This window comes from Diadema setosum, chromosome 20 (genome assembly GCF_964275005.1).
Source record: "Diadema setosum chromosome 20, eeDiaSeto1, whole genome shotgun sequence".
NCBI classification, from domain to species: domain Eukaryota; kingdom Metazoa; phylum Echinodermata; class Echinoidea; order Diadematoida; family Diadematidae; genus Diadema; species Diadema setosum.
In genome coordinates, this window is record NC_092704.1 from 35,041,298 (window position 1) to 35,065,824 (window position 24,527).

A 24,527-nucleotide genomic window follows, 5' to 3' on the forward strand; every position below is an offset into this window, starting at 1 on the left:
ACCCTCTGGTCTTCCTTAAGTCATTTGATACTTCTGGTAGAGCTGCCATAAATGAAGGGGAGTAATATTCAGAATGTAGTCTCTGCATAGAACCCAGTCAAGTCTGTCCTGTGCTTCACGACATCCATGCATCCCAGGCATCGGCTTTCTGAAGATTGAAAAAGATGGGAACCACAAAATAAAACTTTTTGTCTTTGATGGTCTTTGACTTCATACTAAATAGATAAGCTCAATAGTCTCCTTGCTATGTATGTCTAAATGGAGCACACACATTACATTGCCCACCACCCTGACAAGGGTCATCTGGTTGGGAAGCTAGTGGTAGAATTATTCACATGTTTTCTTTGGAACCTCATTCAAATCCACACATGGTTTGACAATTTAATGTGTACAATGGTAAACCTTGGCCTTTAACAACAAGCTAAGATAAAGCAACATAGCAAATGTTTTATTAGTGTTTTATGCAAATTGTTCAAGACAATGTAAATACAAACACTCAATTATTATTAATTTCTGTATTAAAATGACATGATCCTTCCATATCTCCTATGAGGCAACCCATTCCTCTCTTCCATTAACCCTAACACCCACACTCACTCTTTCTCCCTCTGGTAACCAAGGCAACAGGATGACAAAACTTACTCATGCTGGTCTGTTGGAGTAGATAGTAAGAGTCTCATTGCCTGTGAAGTTAGCCACATCTCACAGTCCAGCTGGCTTTTCATCTCCTCCGGATGTGGGCCAAAGAGTAACATAGCAACTCTGGAGGCAGGATGCCAGTGATAGATTAAATGTGATAATTAGCCCATAAAATAAAGCTCTTACAGAAAAGTATTTTCTAGGGACTTTAAGGATTCTGATGATTACTCTTACAATAGTTCCTATTTAAAAAATTTATTTCTGCAGTAATACAATTTTATCTTATACAAAAAAAAAATCACAACGAATTGGCAACAATGAAAGTCCAAGATGATAAACTATTAGCATGTAAGTGCAACTTCACAGTGTTAACAGAATTCAAAATGTCAACATCAAAACATTTATTATCAATTATGTCCTTTAGCAAATAAATTTGTCAGAACTACCAGGTACATATCATTTCAGAGGGGAAGATGTAAGGGAAGCATATCACGTCAGTTTTTTTGATGGATGTGGTGTTTAATAATTGGTAGTCTGTGTGAAGTTGATGATGAAGGGTCTTCACTCCACATCTCTCCTTTGTTTCCGTTCCCATGACTACATGTATCTTTTATGTCTTCCACCAGCAATACCACTGATGTTTTTGAATGTCAGCATGACACATTAGTAGACATGAATGTATTATCATAAAATAGAATGTATCTCCTTCATCTCTACTCCCTCGGTCTCTCATTTGCTTCATACTTTGTCATTTGCTTTCATTTTAATGCAACACTGAAATAATAATCTTCCTTCTCTTAAATCTTCCTTTTCCTGTTTTTTTCTCACACTTCTCCTTGTTTTTTTTTATCTTTGTTTCTTTGATAAACTCCACAGTTTCTTCCACCTGCCTTCCACCATACCAAAATACACAGTGTCTTTGGGTGACATAAGATTTCAATAAAATCAGAGAAATACTGACACAATGAAATGGTAAAGTGAACTTCAGTGGCTGTGTTTTTCTTGTCATTTTGGCCACTAAATTTCCCCCTTTTTCTCCCAATCCAAAGGATGATATGATGTTATCTGCATTGTATACATCATCAGATGCAGTACTAATTACTTTTGTTTGTGGGTTGTATTGTGAAGGGACTTGCTGTGGCCCAGTTAATTGCAGTTTCATTTCGTTCAGTTATTTAAGAATGGCAACAAGACTCAGCCAATGGTTGTAGAAAGTAGTGTGTATTCTAAGGTTTTTCTGGTGATCAAATTTCTTGTTTGGGTGAAGGAATAGTGATAGCAAGGAAGGAGAGCATTTGTTATCTTGTGTGCTGAGATTATTAAACAGTGTCTACCTGAGCAAGGCAGCACGGATTGGTGGTCTTTTCTCCGGACTAGATCTCAGCATCTCTTGGAGTAGGGCAGAGAGAGAGGGAGATAACCAGTCTGGAAGGTGGGACAGGAGCTCACTCGGGTCATCACCAACGGCCTGCTCTGATTGGTCGCTGGGTGTGACAAGGAGGCTGCAGATCGTTGCTGCCACAGCGTACAGATCAGAGCTGGCATAAACAGCTGACAAAGGAATCTATAAATGGGGATATTTTTAAAGGAAGTGATCATTGCATGTGGGAGCTAAATGCACCTGTCATGGGTGCTAGCTCACATCAACAGGGGAAAACCACAAGAGAACTGGCATCCTTTAATGAGGTGTTTTGACAAAACAGAAAGGCCAATCAGAATTCTTTGCACACATGAAATACTATGTAGCCGTAGCCGTATCTCTGGCTGACTACTGCAGAATGCAATCTGGGTGTAGATATTACTGGTATGATTGCACTTTTTATTTGTGACGATGCATGGACTAGGAAGTATTGGCACCAAATCATATTACCAGTCATTATTTATTGATGATGACCTTGTTCATCCTGCAGCTGGACTTACACCTAGTTATTGACCACACATCATACCAAGTTTGCCCACATCTCAATATTGCCTAAATCTCAATATTGCCCAGATCTCAGTACTGCCTAGATGCCAATATTGCATGCCCACATCTCAACACTGGTTGTCTCAATGTTTCTCAACTCAATGTACAATAATAATTTCCATCTTCCATTTTCTCTTTTTCTCAATCTTTCTCTCATTCCCACTTTCTCTCAAAGATAGTGCTCCTCAATGAAAAGTAATCCTTGAACCCTGACAAATAATTCCTGAAACAGCTTTCTCCAAGATAAGGATGTACTGTAACAGTAGGTGACAGTGCAGTCAATAATTTAGGCTTTCTAAACTGTGCTGGGCCCTCCATATCAACTAACCCCGTTGCTTTTTTAAACCTTGTGGGGAATTAAAGTATCTTGGAGGCAACAGATTATCCTGTTGAGGGCTGATTTTGTTACAACATGCATTTCCCATAGACACCTGTCCGAGTATACTCGGGACTCGTCTTCAATGGGTTAAGCATGCTATCACCTGGTTCATACAATGTACATCACATTTGATTACAGTGATGTAAAACTTTGTTAAAATGTGGGAGATTTAAATTCTATAAGGAGCATATTGTGCTGCAAGATAGAATACAATTTTTAAAAACTCCTAGCAATGGATAATTTAATGATGGTGATGATAAATGGCAGTGTCAGATCAAAATTCCACATCAATGCTATCCAGATACCAGTTTGAAATTAGAAGACAACGTGGCACAATTAATCATGATGATACAAACTGTGCACACTTGCATCATTGTGTTGGTTGAAAAGTGATCATCATAATTAGTTTTATCATCACCAGAGACATAGAGCATTTTCACAGCTAGTGAATGAAATATTGACAAAAGTAGAGTTTATCTTCATAACAGAATGTTAGTGGTTATGCTACGTTCAGATGAGAGATTGTTTATTCCTGGTAAAATACTATTCTTGTGACATAATCTAAACATGTCTCTCTTTCTTGCTCCTGTTATTTCCTCTCTTCCTCTTATTAAACCGTTGAACACTACTCCTGAGTATACTCGGGCAGGTGTCTATGGGAAATGTGTGATGTAGTAAAATCAGTTTGTCCTCAATGGGTTAAAGGAGAACGATACCCAAATATATAATTTATGTGCATTGAGTGAATGCAGCAATGTATGTTGTAATAGTGGAACACATTAGTGAATTTGAGGAAAATTGACAATCTGTTCAAAAGTTATGCATTTTTAAAGACTACAGCAGTTTGTGACAAGACTGCAGGACAGTATACATAAAATTAAAAGAGAATTCAACATATTTTTTATATTTCTAGCGTGTTGAAAGAGCATTTGACCTACAACTGTACCTTCTTCAGCTATCAGAGCAAAAAATATTACCCTTGACATACATTGTATATCAGTAACAAGGCGAGAAATTTGTTAACTTTTCTTTTAAAACATTAAATTTTGTGGAATTCCCTTTAATGTACTTGTATTTTCTTTCAAAACATTGTCCTGTAGTGATGTCACAAACAGTTTTAGTTTTCTCCTCCAGCGGTGGCGGGGCTGAACTTTTAAAAATTCATAACTTTCCAATGGATTGTTCAATCTTACTCAAACTTCACTGATTTGCTCTACTAATATAGCTACATTCATTCCATCCAAATATATATTTGGGTTTCATTAACCTTTAATTCTCTTTCCTTTTCCCTATACATAGTTTTCCCTGTATTCCCCACAGCCATGCGGTCTGTCTCAAGTTTCATTAGATGTAATATAAGGAAATATTTGTCTAACATTTCACGCCGGGTTTTTCCCTTCTGGTAGAAGGACCTATCTTTTCTGTCCATTCTGTCGGTTTCCATTTTTATTGCATTCATACATGTCCATGCATGTACATATATTATTCACATGGTGCACAACCTTAGAGTTGATTGATGAGGATTGAATGTCCGAGGTGCAGTATTGACTGATATTTTCATCTCTTACATTAGGTTCTAACTCATTGGGATTACATTAAGTTACATCATGAAAGAATTCCATCCCACCACTCTTTTCCCATGGTTAGATTCATTGTCTCTAAAAGCTACAGTTAACTTGGTCTCTACATATACTTGTCTTTTGCTGTAAATATCATATTGATTGGAACTCCACAAATAGTAAATATGTGCCAATGTGACTCAGGAAAATGGTTTCATACAGTCATTATGTAAACTAAAGGAAGGCCAATATTACAGTATGTCATTCATTATGGCAGTTGAATTCTTACATCAAAAATTGATAGCACTTAAATAATTCTAATAGATATTGAGTTGTCCTACTGGCACCATTTGAATGATGTTTGTTAATGAGTATCAGACTCACCCGATGTTCCCAAATCTGGGGTGGTCCATGTATGGTGTGCCTGATTAGCTCAGGGGCCCTTGCTAAAGGGTTTCCTGCTCCAATTTGGGTGACGTCATCAAACGGGCGAGGAGCCCCACCCTGGTCCAACATCAGAGCTGCATGTTCAAATCCACCAAGGGTTACACGCATGTCTGCTCCTACGTGAACATGTCGGGGTTGGATGTCACGATGAGCTACACTTTGGGCTTGCAGGTGCTGCACCCCTAGGAGCAGTTGAAGGAGAATGCGCAGGAGGCAGGCTTCCCTCAACAGATCCTGTCCACCCTCCCCCATGACTGAATCAAACAGTTTCTTTATACTAATCTGAAAATCTGGGTACACACTGAAGACTAGTTTGCAGTCACTGTTCTGCTCTACGTTGATGCGGGCCAATGTGGCCCTCGTGAGGTGATCATCTGACATTGCACATGTTTCCCATCTGGCAAGGGGCCGAGTCACATTGCGGTGGGGTGGTAGAGACTGGAGTACATGAAGACATCTCTCATCACTCCAGACTGATGTATCTCCCTCACCTTGACAAGCACTCACTTGGGATACCTAGGAACATATGAAATAATTCAAAACATCTTTCTATATACTCTGACTGACTAATATTCCCTGTTTCACAATGTAAATGCCATGTTACATTCACACTATGTGTGCATGAATGTATGGGTGTCACAGAACCAGGGCTGGGAAAAACTTTGCCTTGTTCATCTTCTTTTGAATCATACTGGTATACCACGCAGAAGCAAAATGAACTAACTCCATTCCATTAAAAAGTTCTTTAATAGTTTGGCAACGAAACAGCATTTACAGAAACAGATTTAGTTATTTTCTTATGACTGGCTGAATAAGCCATTTGTTCTTGATTGTGTGGAATGAAGAGATCAGCACTCATAGAGGCATGAGAATTTCACTTTGAAGCACTGATGAAGATAATGACATGATTTGTTTATACTTTCAATTTTTACTCATTCCAACTAAATGACAAATCGACTTAAATACATGTAGGCATTGAATTGATCAGTGTTTTAGTAGTAGCCATGACAAAAGAAATCGTGGCCATATATACTCAAGCAGGATTCGAAGCTATAACCCCCAGATTGCCGTACAGGCATCTTTTCCACTAGACCACCGAGCTTCCGCCGGACAGTCAGTACAGGTTACTGCAGTGCTTGCTTACCTTGACATTGGGCAATTGTCTATCAGTTGCAATAAAATAGAGTGGGAAAGTTCACATTTTTGGACATTCAGTGCAAATTTTCTAAGTGGTGTTTAACCCCACTACCACTCTTTTTTTTTGCTAAAATTACCTAATTTTCTTCTTCTTTTTTTTTTTTGGTCACTTGAGCAACATCACTCCCCCACCCGATCCCCCGGGAACCCACAGTCATTGACTGATTAGTTTCAGCTAACCTTTGCCAAATCATCCATCCTTGTCTGATCAATATGTACCAGCACAATATTCAAGCTGAAGGGAAGTGTGTATAGCATGGATTTCTTACCTCAAGGATGCGTTGTCTGCCAGACAGCGTACATCTAAATGTTGCAAACAACTCATTATCTCTTCCCTCACACCGATGGATCCTCTCCTTTAGACAAATGTTGTCCGTAGCATCAGAGATGCTATCATCCAAGGGGTACCACTCGCTTGTGTCCATATCACGTAAAGACTGCATGGCAACACTATACATGTTCATCACTGAATCCTTTGATCTGGGAGAGGATAAACTGCCTACAGTGGCCTGTATAAATTGTAAGACTTGTGAGGGCGTCCTACTTGTATTGCATCTACTCAAGGAGTGCCAGCACTCCGAAGCGAAGCTTGATACTTCGGAACTTGGAGAAAGTTTGCTATTAGAAGAAGAATTGAGAAGGAAGTTACTGTCTCTTCCTAGTGATGACTGCAAAGGTGAATGTTTGTCATTAGCTGATACTTGAACGAGAGATGATGATTTTGACTCGTGCATACTGTCAGTAGTAGGAGCTCTCACTTGGCGGGAGTCTGAAACTTCTGAAGTGGTCGTCTCCAAGCCTTGAATGTCACCGTTCACCTTTTGAACCTCAACTGTCTCATCCTCTTCCACAATGGTTTGACCCTGAGAGAGAGCAATAACCTGGGACTGTAGTTTGTGGTTGTCAGCCGCAAGGTCTCGGCAGGTTGCTTCCAGGAGTAGAATCCTCTGGTTGGCTTCAACGTCCAGCACCGAGGAGCCTCGCATCGTTCTATCTCCACACGACTTACAGCTTTGTTCTGGACACGAGCTGTTGCTGCTGCTGCTCCCCTCGGTAGTCATGGACAAATCCACGAGTGACTCGAGTGACTGAACTGTTTCCCGTAGATTTTGGTTTTCATTCAGGAGGGAAATCTTGTCCCTTTCAAGGTCCTCAATAATATTCAGCAACCTGTCGATTTCTGGAAAGGAGTCTGATTTGACACTGGGTCCATCGCATAGTTTCAAACACATATCACCATTGGTATTAGAGACTGTCGAACTTGATGCACAGGTCTGCCTTACATCTTTTGGTGACTGGAAAGAGCTGAATGACTGAGGGTTTGTTTCTCGGTCAAGTCTTTTACACTGATGATGACCACTGTGTCCATCAGCTCTGCTGGGGGTCTCCTTTGGTCTGTTTGGAGTCTCTCCCTCCCTGCTGACCGGTGGCTGCCGTAGGATGACGTGTGCAGGAGCTATCGGTGCAGTCTGAGCGAGCAAATTTCTGGAAATAGCTGGAGGACTGTTCCGCCTCTTTGTCAAGCTGCCTGGATAATGATAATGAAAATTCTGGGAGATCCCCTGTAGGATTGGTGGTGATACCCTACCAAGGGTGTGGTATTGAACGAGGGGGCTGCTTGGGGACCTCCTGCCCTTGAAGCTGGCATCCCCAGCCTGGTTGGGGGGTGATAATTTCCCAACAGTCTGGAGTAGATTCGTTGAGTGACTTTTCACCAGCTCACTTTCATGCCTGTAAGATCATGAAATAAGTGGTGAAAATGAATCTTAATTATGCACTCATGTAAAACAATAATTTCCCCATTAAATGTTTTAGGCTTTTCCTGAGCTGACATTTCACAAGCACCTGTAATTTATGAGTATGAATGTATGTGTGTGTAAGAGTATGGGTCCTACTTTTATGGTGTCTGCTTACAATAATCCCTCAGTCAAACAAGAGACATAATTATGCTCACAGCATGTCTGAAAATGTACAACTACTGGAAAACCAGAAACAAGTGTGGCATGAAACTTTCACAAATGGCAGCTGATGACCTTTTTGAAACTTTCATGAAACGTGAAACGATTGGTCATTGGCATTCAATACCTCACGTAGACAAAATCTTTTGCGTGCATGCTACCTTCGCAAATCTTTGCTCCTTGTTAAATTTGCAAATATTTCATGCACACAAAAAAATCCCAGTTTTACACTGAAGAATGTGAACAAATTGTCACACTGGGCCCTCCATATGTAAAGTCAGTAGTCCTGGGCCCCGTTTCATAAAAAGTTGATATGATAGCAATTCTTGCTGGGATGGCAATTGTCATAGTAACGACAAGAATCCAGCTTCCTGATTGGCTGTTGCTATTGGAAGTTGCCATTCCAGCAAGAGTTGCTATCCTAACATCTTTTATGAAATGGGGCCCTGTGGACTGACTTCTTTTGGCTGACTGTGAGTGTAAGATAAAGCTGTGATCAGCAATACAATAATAATGGCATTTGAGAGTACACTCAATGTAATAGAAAAATGTGAATACTTACACAGAATTACTAATTCATTTTGAATAATCAAAATGAAAGTAGAAGAACACACTAATTTTTACAAAAGTTTTAATCTTATGATAATTTGCGCACTGCATACTCTAAAACTGAAAATGCATTGCCACATAATAAAAAGTTGTCTTAACAAGATGATTAGAAATGTTGGGGGGGGGGGCAATGGTTAAGGGATTTTTGGCGATATTGCATCATATGAGTGGCTCCCACAGAAAATTTAAGTTAATGTTATGAGTTACTCTTTGACTTCGACTGTCCTACTGTGAGTGACAGATGAGGACTTTAGTCAAACCTAAGAGATTTTTTTTCCTCACCACCACTAGAGGGCGAACTATACAATGGTGTCTGAGATTTCATGGAGGCTGCCATTACCGAATTAGTAATGGCAGACTTTGCGCGCTAAAGTAACACTTTCACAGCGTATATTTGAACTTTTATGCGAATACCCACTTCTTGATTTGGCTGCTCTTTGGTTGATCGTATGCTAGCGTGTTAGCATGAGGGGTGAGCCTACTGCCTCACATCTCCCTGTGTGCTCACAAAGCAATTGTACAGGGCGTATGCATACTTTCCACTCTAGTACCCACTCTTTATAAGCTCTCTGGTCAAACCTCAGTGTTTGAAATCCAAATTTAGGGACATGCAGCCTTCCTCATTACCAAATCAAGCCCTTCGCATGACTTATTTTGTATCATTCTCTCCTAAGCCAGTCATAATCTACTAGTACCAGGTATAAATATATCCAGTCATCTATCTCGCCCCCTACTCTCAGAGAAAAGAATCTAACCTGTGGAATGGAGAGGAGCAGTCGTTGTTCACGATCTGGCTCTGGCGCAGGAGTTGTCGTCGAAGACTGCCTCGCGGGCGGTTGCCTGGCAAAAGTGACTCATCACTCTCGCTTGGTATCCTAGCAACGTTCTGGTAGGACAAGGGCAAGGAGGAGCTTCGGTATACTGCTGAGGAGAGAAACACCCAGAATGAGGTCAAGAATACAGATTCGGATGCTGCACTTCAAAATGGCATTTACTGAAAAACCAGAAACATTCAAAGTTTTCACGAATTGAAGCCGATGGCCTTCTTCTCATATGAAAATTTTGCTCATTGCCGACCATGAAAAATGTACAAATTTATGACATGTACATGTACTTGTAATACAGGGATGTGTGGAACACACACTGCTTGCTGGTTAATACAAACATATATCAAACTAAATGCACACTACTTGAACATATATAGTTAAAGAAAACAACAACAAATGCACACAACCATGATGTGTACAAGTAGTTGACTTTGGAAGCACTCAGCATGACCTGAACTGTAATGCGCACATGTGCATGCATACCAGATAAATTGGATCAATTACTTGGGAGGGGTAAAATGTTCATTCCTCCTGAACTTATATTAATGTAAACAACATCTTCTGCATGCATTTTACCTTTAACCAATCTTGGGTACAAGCAAATTCGCAAATGCATCCTAAAATTTCTGTTATACAGTATGTAAGTGAACTGTTCAGTAGTTCTTAAGCCGCCATGTTAGACAAAAAATAGAATTAAGATATTGTTATTATCATTTTATTTTTTGTGCTTTTATCAGTGTCACTCTCCAACCTCACTTTACATAAAAATCCAAGAGAAACATGGATGAGAATCATCTCTTTTTCAAGCTGAAAGTAAAACAGAATTCATAAAGACAGCTTATTGGAATAGAACTAGTTGGACAAGTATTACTGATGAGAATGAGTAGAATTAGAGATAATAATTATTTCTACAGGATTTCACTACTCTGACGTCTAAAAAATTATTCAATATAGTTTTCTGTGGACTATTCAAATGCATATGTATGCTTACAATTTCAAATTTGGTTTCATCACTCGCAAAGATGAGAAATTCTGGAGACTAAAGATTTAATGAAAGTATTGACATCGGCCATGTATGACAAGTAAGAGCTGTACATTCTAGATTTTTGATATAGAGTAATTTTTCTTTATTCTATTTCTAACATCTGTGAGGAAAGCAGAATCTACAAATCCAACCGCAACCACAAATGTCAGATGCTATACATAGACTAGAGGCCATATGGGTATTTGCACAGTGGAGGGGTTGCTATGGTGATAAGATGAAGACAAACACCTCTCTGATTGGTCTCTGGAGCCAAAAGCTTGGTGATGGCGGTGTGTCCCTCTCCCTCGGCCTCCTGCTGGGGTGTCTTGCCATTGTTGTTGAGGATACCTGTCTGGGCGTGGTAGTAGAGGAGAAGTTTGCACAGGTGGATGGAACCCCGGAAGGCTGCCAGATGGAGGGGTGTGTCCCCCTTCTCGCTCTGCACATTAACATTGGCCCCCCTGAGGGTGGAGAAAAATATAAAATACATAATTTTATTCCTGTGGCACCATCTGGTATCACATGCTTGTTCAGAACATTTTGTGGACATCATGCCTGACTGCTTCAACATTTAAGTAGTATGAAATTTGATTGAAAGTTAATGCTTCTTTCTGTAACTCTATCATCAGTAGCAAGATTTCAAGGAAATCAAAGCCCAAATATAAATGTGGATTGAGTGAAAGCAGCAATATTAGTAAAACACGTCACTGAAAGTTTGAGGAAAATCAGATAGGTGATTCATAAGTTATAAGTTTTAGCGCCATTATCACTGGATTAGGAGACTACTTCACTTCATGAGATCACGTCTATAAACAACAATACAAAGAAAATATATGGAGAATTCCATAAAATGTCATTTTTCAGGCAAAAATATACATTCCATTGACTTGTTATTGATATATGTGCAGGACAATAACATTTCCCTGCTTTTTGAAAGAGGTAAGTCAGGTGCTCTTTCACTGTGCTAGAAAAGTGAAAACATGTTGAATTTTTTTAAAAATCAGCAAGGTTGACATATACAGTTCAGCCAGCGATCAAGTTCCCCCTAGATCGCGATCACGGGCGATCAGAGATCGTATACGCGATCAATTGATTGTATGCCGAATTGCATACAATCAATTGATTGCGACATATCGCATATGCGATCACTGATCGCCCATGATCGCGATCTAGGGGGAACTTGATCGCTGGCTGAACTGTAGTGTAAAAGTTGTTATTTTCGCGAGGGTTTGATTTTTTACTAATTTCATGAATCACTGTTGGGCTGCAGATTTAACAACATGCAAAATATCGCAAATGGACAGGCACTTAGGATAGCCTTGGTGTCAAATCATGAAAAACAACATCTCACAAAAACATCTGTGACCTCCCATATCAAGAAAAAAATCTGAATGCCAAAATAACATCTTAGGCATGATGGAATATCAGCCCTGTGCCGAAACAATGAGCCCTAACATGCAAAAAGAAGCAATCTGACGACCAGTAAGTCATCTAAAATGACATTCACTGGAATCCCACAATAAAGAACTCATGGAATCCCACAATAAAGAACTCATGGTCACATGGCAGTAATATCACACACAACATCCTTCTTAGTTGTTACAAAATGACATTACTCCTGACATTATCTTACAAGATGTATTTGAGGTATATCAAGGACATTTACTCTTTTTTTTTAACACCAGCTGGTCATCTATTGTCTTCATAATTCAGCATTCCTAATCACATATAAAAATAGATGAAAAATACTTTGCTGACATTTTCTGTCTGATCCCCCCCCCAAAAAAAAAAAAAATATATATATATATATGTGACCCGCTACAACAAAATGATCCTAAAGTCGGGGGAGGTCGATTATTTGAAAATTGGATGACACAATTCCCTAATCTTTCTGCTTTAAATTGATATATAACATGTCTTATAAAAATAATCGGCTGCGGAGATATCGCTGTTTAAAAGAGCGCATGTCAAGACGTCTGGGAAATCACTGTTTCGAGAAAAGCGCCCTAAAAGTTCTCCTTGCGACGCAATCACAATCAAGAGACACGCAAGTCAGTATTCACCTCCGGACAATAGAAGTTAAGCCCTAGCAACCCCCGAAATGCTCACTCAAACACAGCGTCGGCGGTCTCCTCACCGACCAATCAGTGACCAGGATGTCAGGAGAAGCGGCTAGGCATGGCGCAACCCGCCCGCACGCACCAGTCGACTGGGCAGTGTGCGAGCTTCACGCTTCGGTTAGCGGCAAGCAGCAAACTGACCAATGAGATCACTCTGGTCGTTGTTAGGGGCGGAGCCTATGTGTGGCGCTCAATCCAAATGTTCGAGCCAGTTTCTGCTTCGTTGAAACTCCAAAAAAACATGGCCCAGAAAAACGCTATTTTTTGGTCTTTCCCTTCATCATTTTGCTTCAAAATTTCGACAGATGATAGAAGACATGTCAGACTCTAATAATATGTCAAATTCAGAAAATCGTAAGTTTTGACCAATTTTGATGCTCTAACTTTAAACTCGATTTTCACGGCTTCGACCGTGCGCGACTTTAGGACCATTTTGTTGTAGCGGGTCACATATATATAATAACACTAATTTACAAAATATACATCATTTGTTTTGGTAGATTATGACATCATTTCTTACCATTATAATCTTCTTCAATTCTCATATGAATTTCTCTTTCAAATAAATATTGCAATCTAAATGCACAACAGTATTTTCCTGTTTTAATTCTTAAAAATATATAATTGTATCTGCACCAAAATGCAATTATCAAAAGGAAATCTGATTCAACTGCTTTACAGGCTTTAAGCAAATGCATTCCTGTTATTTCAAAATAAAAATTATACAAGTTTGATTATTGTTGTCAAATAAAATAAGAAATGTTTAAATCACACTCACTCTATACAGGCAAGTAAATCTTCATCTACATTAAAATGTAAACATCTTTCATCTGTTTTGACATGCCATCAACACATTTTTTTTTTTCCATTGGTGATAAATCTTCAATCATCTTAAAATTATGGTTATTTGAATATGTTTCTTTGCAATAACATAAGTTTTTTTGAATCATATATGTCCCATCAAATGGTGAGTCAATTATTTTTACCCAATATACGCAACATTTGTAACTGTAGGGTCCATATGAATATAAAAGTCTTTTTACAAAACTACTACATATCAAGACTGTAACTGTTAAGGCCATGATGTTCATAAATGTCATACAATAAAGCGAATCTTTCATGAGCAAAGTAAAAAAAAACTGTACACCATCTTTTACAGGTATCAATGCACTTATTGAATTTATATGCATTTGTTTGCTAGATACCATGTAAGTGCCATCTTTACATGAAATGAACAGCATACAGTGATGAAGGAGTATCTAATGACATACCTGTTGTATAAGAGATAAATGTATCAGAAAAATATATTTCTATGAAAAGGAATTACATATAGCATCAAACATACAGACAGTTTAACCTTTAAATGTCACTTTGCAGCATAATCAATAAATATACAGGAAATTCTCACAGTAGAGAAAACATATCCCTGTTGTGGGAGAAGATTCATGAGTTAGGGAAAATCCCGCGTTTATTTATTTATTAGGAGCGTGCGAGGTCCCGCAATTACAGTTTAACTATCAGTCTACTGGGAAGCTCCGGATTGGCTGCAGCTGAGATATCCATGGGTAAGCAAAATCCACATCAAACTGTTTTGCAATAACATTCCCTGGAGGTAACAAAGTCTAAATATATTAGTCACATGATTTCACTAGCAATTAGATAGATTCCACTCTGGTTTCACATTCTAGAAAACATTTAAATTCTGTGTTTATAGAGATGTGAGGATCATATATACTCTATTTCTATGCAGGGAATATTATCACACATGGAAAATTCCAATATTTCAAATGACCCTGCTCTATATAAAAATCTACTTTTCCAACAAAAAAAAAATTGTATGTCAAAACAGAATTGCTTCTTATTTGAAAATATCTGAAAATAAAACTGGTTTTCAAAGCTTTAACATCTACTTTTTCAACAAAAAAAAAATGAATGTCAAAATAGAATTGCTTATTACCAAAATATATCTGAAAATAAAACTGGATTTCAAAGCCTTAAAATCTACTTTTCCAACAACAACAAAAATGAATTTCAAAATTGAATTGCTTCTTATTTGAAAATATCTGAAAATAAAACTGGTTTTAAAACCTTAAATCTACTTTGTGCATGAATTCTTTATCCCAGAGACAAATATTCTTTTGGTTGAATGAATTTTCTACAGATAAAAATCTTCTTCATCATCTGTCTTCAAATGAGGTGAAGGATAAAGAAAGCCAAATAAATAGAAGTAATTAGAAATATCCATACCCAGTGAGCAGCGTCTTAGCGGTGTGAAAGTGCTTGCGGTCAACAGCTGCCAGGAGTGGGGTGAATTGCCACTTGACCGCTATCTCCACATCAGCACCGTAGTGTAGTAGGAGCTCGACTATCTCTTTATGACCACTGGAAGAATCAAAAGAAAAGGGGGAACAAACAAAGAAACAAAAGCAATGACAACTGTGAAGAGAAAATATACTCAGGGTCTCCTTGATTCTAACATAATTTATGTTTATGTATGTATATGCCTACATGTATGTACCTGTGTGAGTATATGTGTGTGTGTGTGTGTGTGTGTGTGTGTGTGTGTGTGTGCGTGTACCTATGTGACTGTGCACACAAAACCAACAAAAAGTCACACACCAAGGTTTTATGTGAGGACTCAAAATGGGTGAAGTGGGTAAACCTACTCCATTTTAAGTTGTCGGTATTTTTTAAACGAGCAATCCTACAAAATTCTTAAGTTCCAAATCATTGACAAACCAGAAGCTGGGTTTTTTTTTTTCAGTTTTTCTAGAACAACATTTTTTTGTAGAAGTGTAATAGGTGTGTCTAGAGACTCCATATCATTTCTTAGAAGCCCTTTACACACTCTTCACTTTCAACTCCAATGGTTTTTGGAAAGATAATGCTAACCACTGCTAAGAAAGATACTATTGAATATTACTATCCTTGTGAATAGAATATATCTAAATAATGTGAGCAAAATTTCAGCTTAAATCTGATTATCCCTTCCACTGCGGTTGCCCTGGAACTTTACATCCTGTTTTCTGTTCTGTTCATTGCACAGAGCACAGCCTGGTGAGATTAAGCCCTTGAATAAACTCTAAAGCCTCTTTTTTCAGTGAACACTTTTCCAGAGTGCGTACTGTCTTTGCATTATTTAGTAGGTTAAGTAAGTCCATTTGTAAAAAGTTATACATCATATTAAAACTTAGTGTCTGCTTTTTCAGAATCTGCCAATAACTAAAAATCAATCTGGTGACTTTTTGGTAGCTTTGTGATGCATGGTCTCGTATTAAAGCTGTTCAGGGAGGGGAGAAGTGGTAAAGATGGTTTTCATATCGGAAAGAAAGATACTCAAAAAGTGTATACATCAAGGACAGGGGAAACATTCAGAAATTTAGGAAACTAGAAAAAAATGATAAGTCAAAATGAAACAGTACATTCATTTCACAAAGTATGTAAATGGCAGTTAATGAACATTGTAGCTGTACATGTGCCTGGCCACTTGATAAGTTGCAGTGCATCATTTTTCTGAGTTGAGCTTTACCAGATCCTTCAGACTCAGTTTTCAAATGATATGCAGCATGTCCAACTTGATTTTTTTAAAATCCTGCCACAGAATTGGCAAGAAAGACTACCAACATAAAAAACCCACAGTTTGAATAAAATTTACACTTTCATGACTACATGCAATCAGTTATGCAGGGGATAGGGCATTGAGACATAAAAGTTCAATGAAAGATGTCATGACAACATGATTTATATACAACCTCTTTTTTTTTAAATTACATTCATTGTTTCTTTTTTCTACCTGATGTACTTTAAACCTGGCAAAAATTTGATGAAAATCAAACAAATCACTTACCGGTAGTTAGCTATTTTTTCAATGGCTACACGTATAGTTATGCATCTGAAAAAATGTGGCGATATGATTCACAGATCATAGAAGAGAGAGAGAGGGGGGGGGGTTAAATTTAAGTTTTTAGATAATGATTCATTGGTTTTTGTGCTTGCATGTGTTTGCCCAAGTGTGTTTTTGTTTTGTTTTTATTTATTTGTTTGGTTTTTGGTGTGTTTTTTTGGATGACTTGCATGTTCATGTCTCTAGGTGATTCTGGCCCTTACTTGTGATGTGTGTGTGAGTGTGTGTGTGTGTGGGGGTGTAAGTGTTGCATAATAATAATAATGATAATAATAATAATAATAATAATAATAATAACAGTAATAATAGTAAGAGTAATAGTAATAATAATGATAATAATAATAATGATAATAATAATAATAATAATAATAGTAATAGTAATAATAGTAATAATAATAATAATAATGATAATAATAATAATAATAATGATGATAATAATAATAATAATAATGATAATAATAATAAATAATAATAATAATAATAATAATAATAATAATAATGTACACTTCTATAGTGCAACAATCCATCAAAAAGATGCTCATGGCACTTTTAGTCTTAAAGGTAGGGAATCCCATTTGCATGCCTTAAATGAAGAGTTGTATAAACACAGTGGTATGTTGAAGAGAGCATCATTTTAGAAACTCCCATAAAGTATTGAAAGTGGGAGGTAACATTTAGTACATTTTTATTGACCGTTAGATTTTGAATTGAATTCTTTTCGGGGCTCACCGTAAATTCCAGTACATTACTAGGCTACCTTTGCAGACCCATGCACTGCATGTGTGTCCATCATGTATATTTTGTGAATAAAGTTCATCAAAACTTACAAACATTTCTATATACATTCTTGCCACACACTCTATATGTTATTACATCAGCTTTTATACTATCAGATTTGTGTTTATAGATAAAAAATACAGAAGACTGCAACAAAAAGGCTTAAGTGTGGCTGACACACAGAACTACTGAGTAGTTGAGTTTTGTGCATTATTCAAATTGTAGATAACTGTTGACTTCCAAATTTCTAAGCAGTGGCCTAAACAAGTCCCCTGAGGTTCATATTTAATGTTTTGCTGCATTTGGGAGTTCTGTAAAAGGTATCCCCTACCTTTAAGGTTAGGAAAAGAAAGAAGAAGAAGAAAAGGAAATATATGACATCTTCATTTTTTTCCTGCAAAATATTAAACAGAAATGTCTTTAGAGATGTTTTAAATGATTCCACAGAGGATGACTGGTGTAGGTGGTTTCTGTAACTTTAGCTTCATATTGGGTGAACTCACTTCAATAGATGGCATGCCCCTTCTGGGCTTTGTTGTTGTTATTGTTGTTGTAAATGTCAGCCATAGAAAAGGTGGCATGTTGACAACCGCTATATGCAGATTGCTGTATGAGCTCCTAAGCATAAATGTGATTATTGTCATGCAAATTGGGAAAGGAGGAATCACATTTTTTTTTTTCTCTCTCTCTCTCTCTTTCTTCTTTTTGGCCATCTTTAAATATCTATTTTTTTTTTCCCACAGAGATTTGATAAGCATCTTGAAGCCTAGGATACAATCAAAACAAATCTGTAGGGGGGGGGGTAGAATTGGGAGAAACGCCAATGGCAGACAGTTAATTCATCGGCAAAAGAGTGGTTAAGTCTCAAACAGTGACTATAAATGGGCAAAAACTAGCTTTCTGCATAATTCATGGACATTCACTTCCTTATTTGAGTCGCCTTCACAGCTGACAACACATATACATGCCTGAAGTCACATACTGTTAGCTTTGACAATGAATATTAAGAACACATCCAGGGTATGTAAGGGTTCATAAAATCAAGGAGGATAAGAGCTTTTCTGGGTTACCAAATAAGGAAAGGTAGTTAGAAAATTATACAGATTTTTTTTTTCTCTCTCTCTGCAGTAGAGTAAATAGGAATAATGCACTCCTTTTTTTCTTGTGACTTCCTGATACGAAGAGCTTGAGCCAATGACTGAATTCAAAGCTGTCATATGCCCTGGGATTTTATCAATGAGATACTAAAGAAGAGGGTTACATTGTTAATACGTTGTCAAGATGTTTTGGCGGTAAATAGACCTGTTGGGTTTGTGTGCTGCTTTTTTATGTTAACCCGTTGAGGACGAGTCCCAAGTATACTCGGGCAGGTGTCTATGGGAAATGCGTGTTGTAGCAAAATCAAACCGTCCTCAACGGGTTAACCCCTTGGGGACGGTTTGATTTTGCTACAACATGCATTTCCCATAGACATTTTGTCTTTATTTTGGAACCCCCATAGTTATGGCCAACATAAGTGTGGTGTTTTAAAAATCGAATAGAATATTTCAATAAAGAACATTCCTGGTCATTCAGAAGCATGTATTATTTATTTATTTATCTATTTATTATCTTTTTTATTTATTTATTCATCTTATATTGAGAATAGTGATATTAGACATTGTAATAGTAATTGCACTTTTTGTGTTTGTTTTGTATTATAGGTTGATCTCATTGTGCAATAGTTAGATGAATAAGCTTGATTTTTATGTAAGCTTGATGTATTTTTTTGTTCTGTTTTGTTACTACGCTGTATCTTGTGTGTATTTTTAATGTATTCATGGCCCTTTGTTAACAATGTCTGTAATTCAGCCTCCGGGCTGCGATGGTAATATTGATCAATAAAACACCTTTCCAATTTAATTCAATTCAATCCTTTTCAATTCAAACGTATCACATGGTCATGATTGTTGAGTAGCAGTCTTTTAAAGCTGTCATTCAGTAAGTTATATTGAGCTCAGCATGTCACCAGCAGCATACCCTATGCATTGGCTCATTAAGATTCCCATTTTATCTTCTTTTTTTTTCCTGTGCACTGTTTGATGAAGGCAAAATTTATGTTAAAGGTATTATATACTATTTACAGATGAAACAAAACCCCCAGATTTCGTGCTTCAAAATAATTCTAGAATGTGAGTCAGGGATAGAAACAACCAATATAAAACTTTGAATCAGTATGATCAATGTTAAGTATTGTTAAATATACAAAATGTGAACAATAGTTGTAATTAAATGTTTCTAGACTAAACCGTCCACAGTTATGGTTTATTGAGAAAAATAGGGATATATCCTTATATTTTAGGCTTTATTGCAAAATGTTTATATGGTAGGATGTCTTGTGATACAACTGACCGACATATAAGCATAAAATGTGATATCTCAAACATACTTTAAATGACTGCTCCCAGTGGTAAACTGTGCCTTTAATCTGGATGTATCACACATGGCAATAGAACACAAATACTTTATATGGCTACATGTATCTACACAGACCTTTCTGGAAGTCCATGATTGTATTATATATATATATATATATATATTTTTTTTTTTTTTTTTTTTTTTGCCCACATCTGTTAGCATTCATAGTTCTTCATAATGGCATCTTTACACTGGCTCTCAGATCTATCAAGATGAATGCAAGTGCACAGACAAACAGTAGCCCTGTCCAAAAATGGCAAAAAATAACCTCTCTTTTGAATGACAGCGTGTATGTGTAAACAGAGTTGTACATCAAAGGCACTCTGCTAGAAGCAGCACACTCAGTGAGTGTATTGGGAAAAAACAAACAAACAAGAATTTATTCACAATATCACTGGTGATATACCACCCAGCCTTCTTTCATAACAGCAATTCTAGAGCTGTACATGCAGGTGAGTAATAGTTCATTGGGTAATGCTTCCATGATATTGATGGCTATTATGAAAGCCAGATTACCTTGATGACTCACATACAGAGCACACACAAGTTAACAGCAATTAGGGAATTTCCCTTTTTGCCCCTTTTAACTCTAAAGCAGAAATCAATGCCTTGTTATAAGCACAAATTTATTCATACATCATTGTGGTTACTGCACACAGGAATACTCCCTCTCACATATGACTACTTGACATGAAGGAATTAGTATTATTAATAATAGTCCTTTAAAGGACTGAATAGGAAATATGTAACTCAATTGTTCAATATCCTCAAATTGGACATTTCTGGCTACTGCAAATAGCTGTCTGAAAATTTGCCTTGTTTAAAATTGAATGAATAGAATTGGGAAGCATGATGGGTCACAGTTCCTTGCAGCAGAACAATATCAGGAAACAATACTCATTAAGGATGTTGATGTATACAGTTTTGTCCTTTAAACCATGGACCTACGGTAGGTCCATGTTTAAACCAACCTTCTAATACCCTCACTTGTCCATTTGTGATATTTTCTAAATCATTTATTTAGAATATTCTTATACAAACATGCATTTCATTCAAAACATTTCTCAGAAAATGGAAGCTCCATAAGTGGTGCTTTCAAATGTCCGCTTTTATGGAGTTGGCAAATTCTCAAGTCAACTTATGCCATTCTTTCCTCCACCCTCCCCCCCCCCCAAAAAAAAAAGGGGGGAGGGGAGTAAATAATGTAAGTGATTTACGATACTTGAAAAATTAACGAGCTTGCTCAATCCCTCCCAGTGTTACATATAGGTTAACTTTTCTTTGTCGTTAGTAATTTTCATGCGCTCATAAATAAACCAGGTTTTACTGACATTCTCAAGTCACCCTAGCAATATTTGGGTATCAAACTAAATGTTCAAATACAATATCCTTGAAACCAACCCAACGTTTCCCACATCCTGAAAAGGTCCGGATGTTATGAATGATTTGTAAGAATAGCATGATGGAAATAGAGATTTTTAAACAATCAGCAATCTGATTAATATTGACCACATGACAGCACACCATATGTCTTTTTCTCCCACGGACACAATATTTATATAATATTGACTGGCCTCGAGGGAGATACCAGAAAATATTGCCCAAACTGAAAGAATATTGCCCGGGTCGAAGACGAGGGCAATATTTTTTCAGTGCGGGCAATATTTATCTGGTATCTCCCTCAAGGCCAGTCAATATCATAATTATTACCTATCCCCTAGGTAAATTAGGAAAATATGTGAATACAGCTATACACTATGATATAGATCAAGCCACATTTGACTACCTGTAGATCATCACCAACATGTCGAATAATTGAAAAATTGTTCATCAATGTACATCATTCAACTCCAACTTCAAAGATACATATGTAGTTGTAACAGGCGAACTTCAAACATCTGAATGCTTTTACACTTTATTTTTGCTTCTGTTTCAATTTGGAGAGTTGTAATAACTGATGGTCACTGTGCAGTTAGTCATTGTTTGACGCGTCGTGCTGCTGGAAGTATTGGAAGTGGTCGACCTTGTATGAGTTGATTTATCGGCGTTCTTCTGCGGTGCGTGTAATCGACAGCAGCGACGTCCTTGAATGTTTTCTCTTCATGGTCGATCGGAATGTTTACATGAGGTGGGAAGAGAAGGAGTGGAATCTCTCTAGTTACGTTCAGACGGGAGCCCTTAACCTCGAGGTTAGGAAACTTCGAGGTTAGAGCTTGTAGTTAGGGACCGTGAAGACGCACTCGTAGTTAGCAAAACTCGAGGTTTGCTCGATGTTTCGAGCCACGAGAAATCTTATGGTTAGCGCTCTAACCACGAGCCGTGGGGGGTCCCCACTCGTAGTTAAGCACCGTGTGGACACAAAAAACAACGAACTCGAAGTTTAGAGTGACCTCGCCGTGAACTCCAGCCCCCACAATTTCCCTCTGCTTCCGGGTCATCCTCCCAAACGTACACCACAAATACACTACATGTGAAAAACCTATGACGCACAACACAACAACATCATCTTTTCTTCCCATGCGCTTGATCTCTGAAACTGAACACGTCGAACTCGCTACTGTATTCTACATTCTTCTCCGAAGCTAAAAAAATTGTTTTCGACGAATATCTTCATAAAGCATAAAGTCATCAGTGCAGTGCTATCTCTGCATACCGTGACAGAGGAAGCTGGTGCCACCGGTGGGAAAAAAAGTACCGGTAAGCGAGTCTGACAGGGATGGACTAAAGAAGAAATAGACGCCTTGTTAGCAGTGTGGGCTGAAACTTCCGGTTTTGTGGGTTTAACGACCCACTCGTAGATACGGGGAAGGGGGGGGGGGCAGAAGCTTAACCTCGAGGTTTCGTAACCTCGAGGTTAAGATTCGTCATGTGGACACACGTCGTAGTTAGGGGGCAAGAGCTAAACCTCGAGGTTAGGGCCTGCCATCTGAACATAACTTCTCTTCCCACCTCCCTGTTTTACAGTGCACTCCCGTTATAACGAACACGGTTATAACAAAATTCTGGTTATAAACGAAGTAAAAATTTGGGCTGCAATGTCATCCACTCTATGTATTTCTATCGTTTATTTGTTCGGTTATAACAAAATTCCGATTTCACGAAAGAAAACTGCCGGTCCCGAGGATTTCGTTATAACGGAAGTCCACTGTATACGATGCTCGTGATATGCTCTAATGTCGCCCGCTGAACTCCCGACCCTGCAAAATACCAACTGTAATTGCCTCACAAAACTACCTCGTATAGGTAATAATCTGTTATATTTCCCATGGACAGATACTTTTGTAATGTTTCCCATAGGAGAACTTTACGTAGGAAACAACTGGTTAATAATAAGAATAATAGAACAATATCATTAGTGCAAGTGATAAAATAAATTTTTGTATTATAAACAATGCTTAACACTGAGCAACCAATAGTTTGACACACACAGAGAAATATGAATCACAAAAGCACCACAAAAGAATTGGGTTCTACATTTATGAGGCACTGAAAAGCAGCATTTTGCTGCTTGTGATGCTGTGAAATGGTTTTATCAAAACTGAAAGTGGAGGTATTTGTAAGGTTCCCAAAGTACACTGACTAACCCCTTTAATATGATATAACAAATGATGAGTCTTGATGTTTGAACCATAATAGACTATTCTTTGCTCAGGATTTCAGATGGTATTTCAGGGAAGTTTGAGTCTCTCAAAAACTCATTAAAAGCATTCAAACCCCTTCTGCTGGACATTCTATATCTTTCCTCTTGTGTTTGCTACTGTCTATTGTTCCAAGTTAACTCTCAAGGCAACATCTGTTGACGCTTGAAATATCAAGGAATAGTGAAAGGGACTACCAGCTCACCAGTTAGCGGCCCAGAAGAGGGCCGTACCTCCGGACTCCCTCTCTCGACAGTTGATGTCGGCACGACCCGTACGCAGCACCTGCTCCACCGTATCATAGTGCCCATTCTTGGCTGCCTCTATCAGGGTTGCCATGGTAACCATCTGGACTGGCTCCCTCCGTCATTGGTCAGAGAAGGTCCATATTAGCTGTATGGGGGGGGGGGGTAAAAACAAGCCTTATATTGTGAGCATGTGCATTGCTTCTTGCTTCCAAATATATTTTTACTTAGAAATGCAATACAAATACATACAAACTATTGTCTATTTTATAAACCTTATTACCATCACTCATTGATTTTTTTTAATGGTTTGCTTTCCATTGTAATGCATGCCTAACATGACCAGCAACAATTGATATACTTCTAACAAATGGCAGAACTGTATATATATATATACAAAGATATCTATACTCACAAGCACAAACTAGGTCTGTGAATGATAGAAATAATAATTTTTTATCATATGAAAGTTACATGGTTAGAAAATATTTTCTGTGTAAATGTATATTAATTATCATAATTTATGTACATGAAGATAGATGGCGTCACAATGATCAATGAAATGGACGAATTTTTTGCGCAAGTTCATGCACAATTATGCACAGTATATTCATGTACGAATTATGTATACTATCTACTTGCACTCTTGAAAATATGTCAAATTACTGCAGCAGTGAACCTGCCTAATAAGACCACCTGTCTAAAAACACATTTGATGTTTTCCTTGAGTCTTCTTTGTAAAAAAAAAAGTTGAACATTATAAGCATGTGTGTGTGTAAAT

General features: G+C 37.7%; 1 protein-coding gene across 1 annotated transcript; it reads right to left on the reverse strand.

The window, feature by feature from the left end:
* On the reverse strand, positions 1-23,888 carry LOC140243640 (uncharacterized). The gene is made up of 9 exons (XM_072323305.1): positions 23,707-23,888; positions 14,973-15,107; positions 10,855-11,066; positions 9,510-9,678; positions 6,457-7,918; positions 4,928-5,506; positions 1,974-2,203; positions 643-762; positions 1-148 (listed from the first exon to the last, which is right to left on the reverse strand). Exons 1-9 carry the CDS (start codon positions 23,847-23,849, stop codon positions 16-18), a joined length of 3,183 nt encoding a protein of 1,060 aa, XP_072179406.1. The 5' UTR covers positions 23,850-23,888; the 3' UTR covers positions 1-15.
* Positions 23,889-24,527: the final 639 nt, after the last annotated feature.

What these genes read in the sequence shown, in the direction of transcription:
- LOC140243640 (XM_072323305.1), bottom strand. Translation starts at nt 23,849, where the DNA reads ATGGTTACCATGGCAACCCTGATAGAGGCAGCCAAGAATGGGCACTAT. An exon ending in GCTAAGACGCTGCTCACTGG is followed by an intron (nt 11,067 to 14,972) that starts GTATGGATATTT and finishes CTCCACCCTCAG; the next exon opens with GGGGGCCAATGTTAATGTGC. An exon ending in TCCAGAGACCAATCAGAGAG is followed by an intron (nt 9,679 to 10,854) that starts GTGTTTGTCTTC and finishes TTCTCTCCTCAG; the next exon opens with CAGTATACCGAAGCTCCTCC.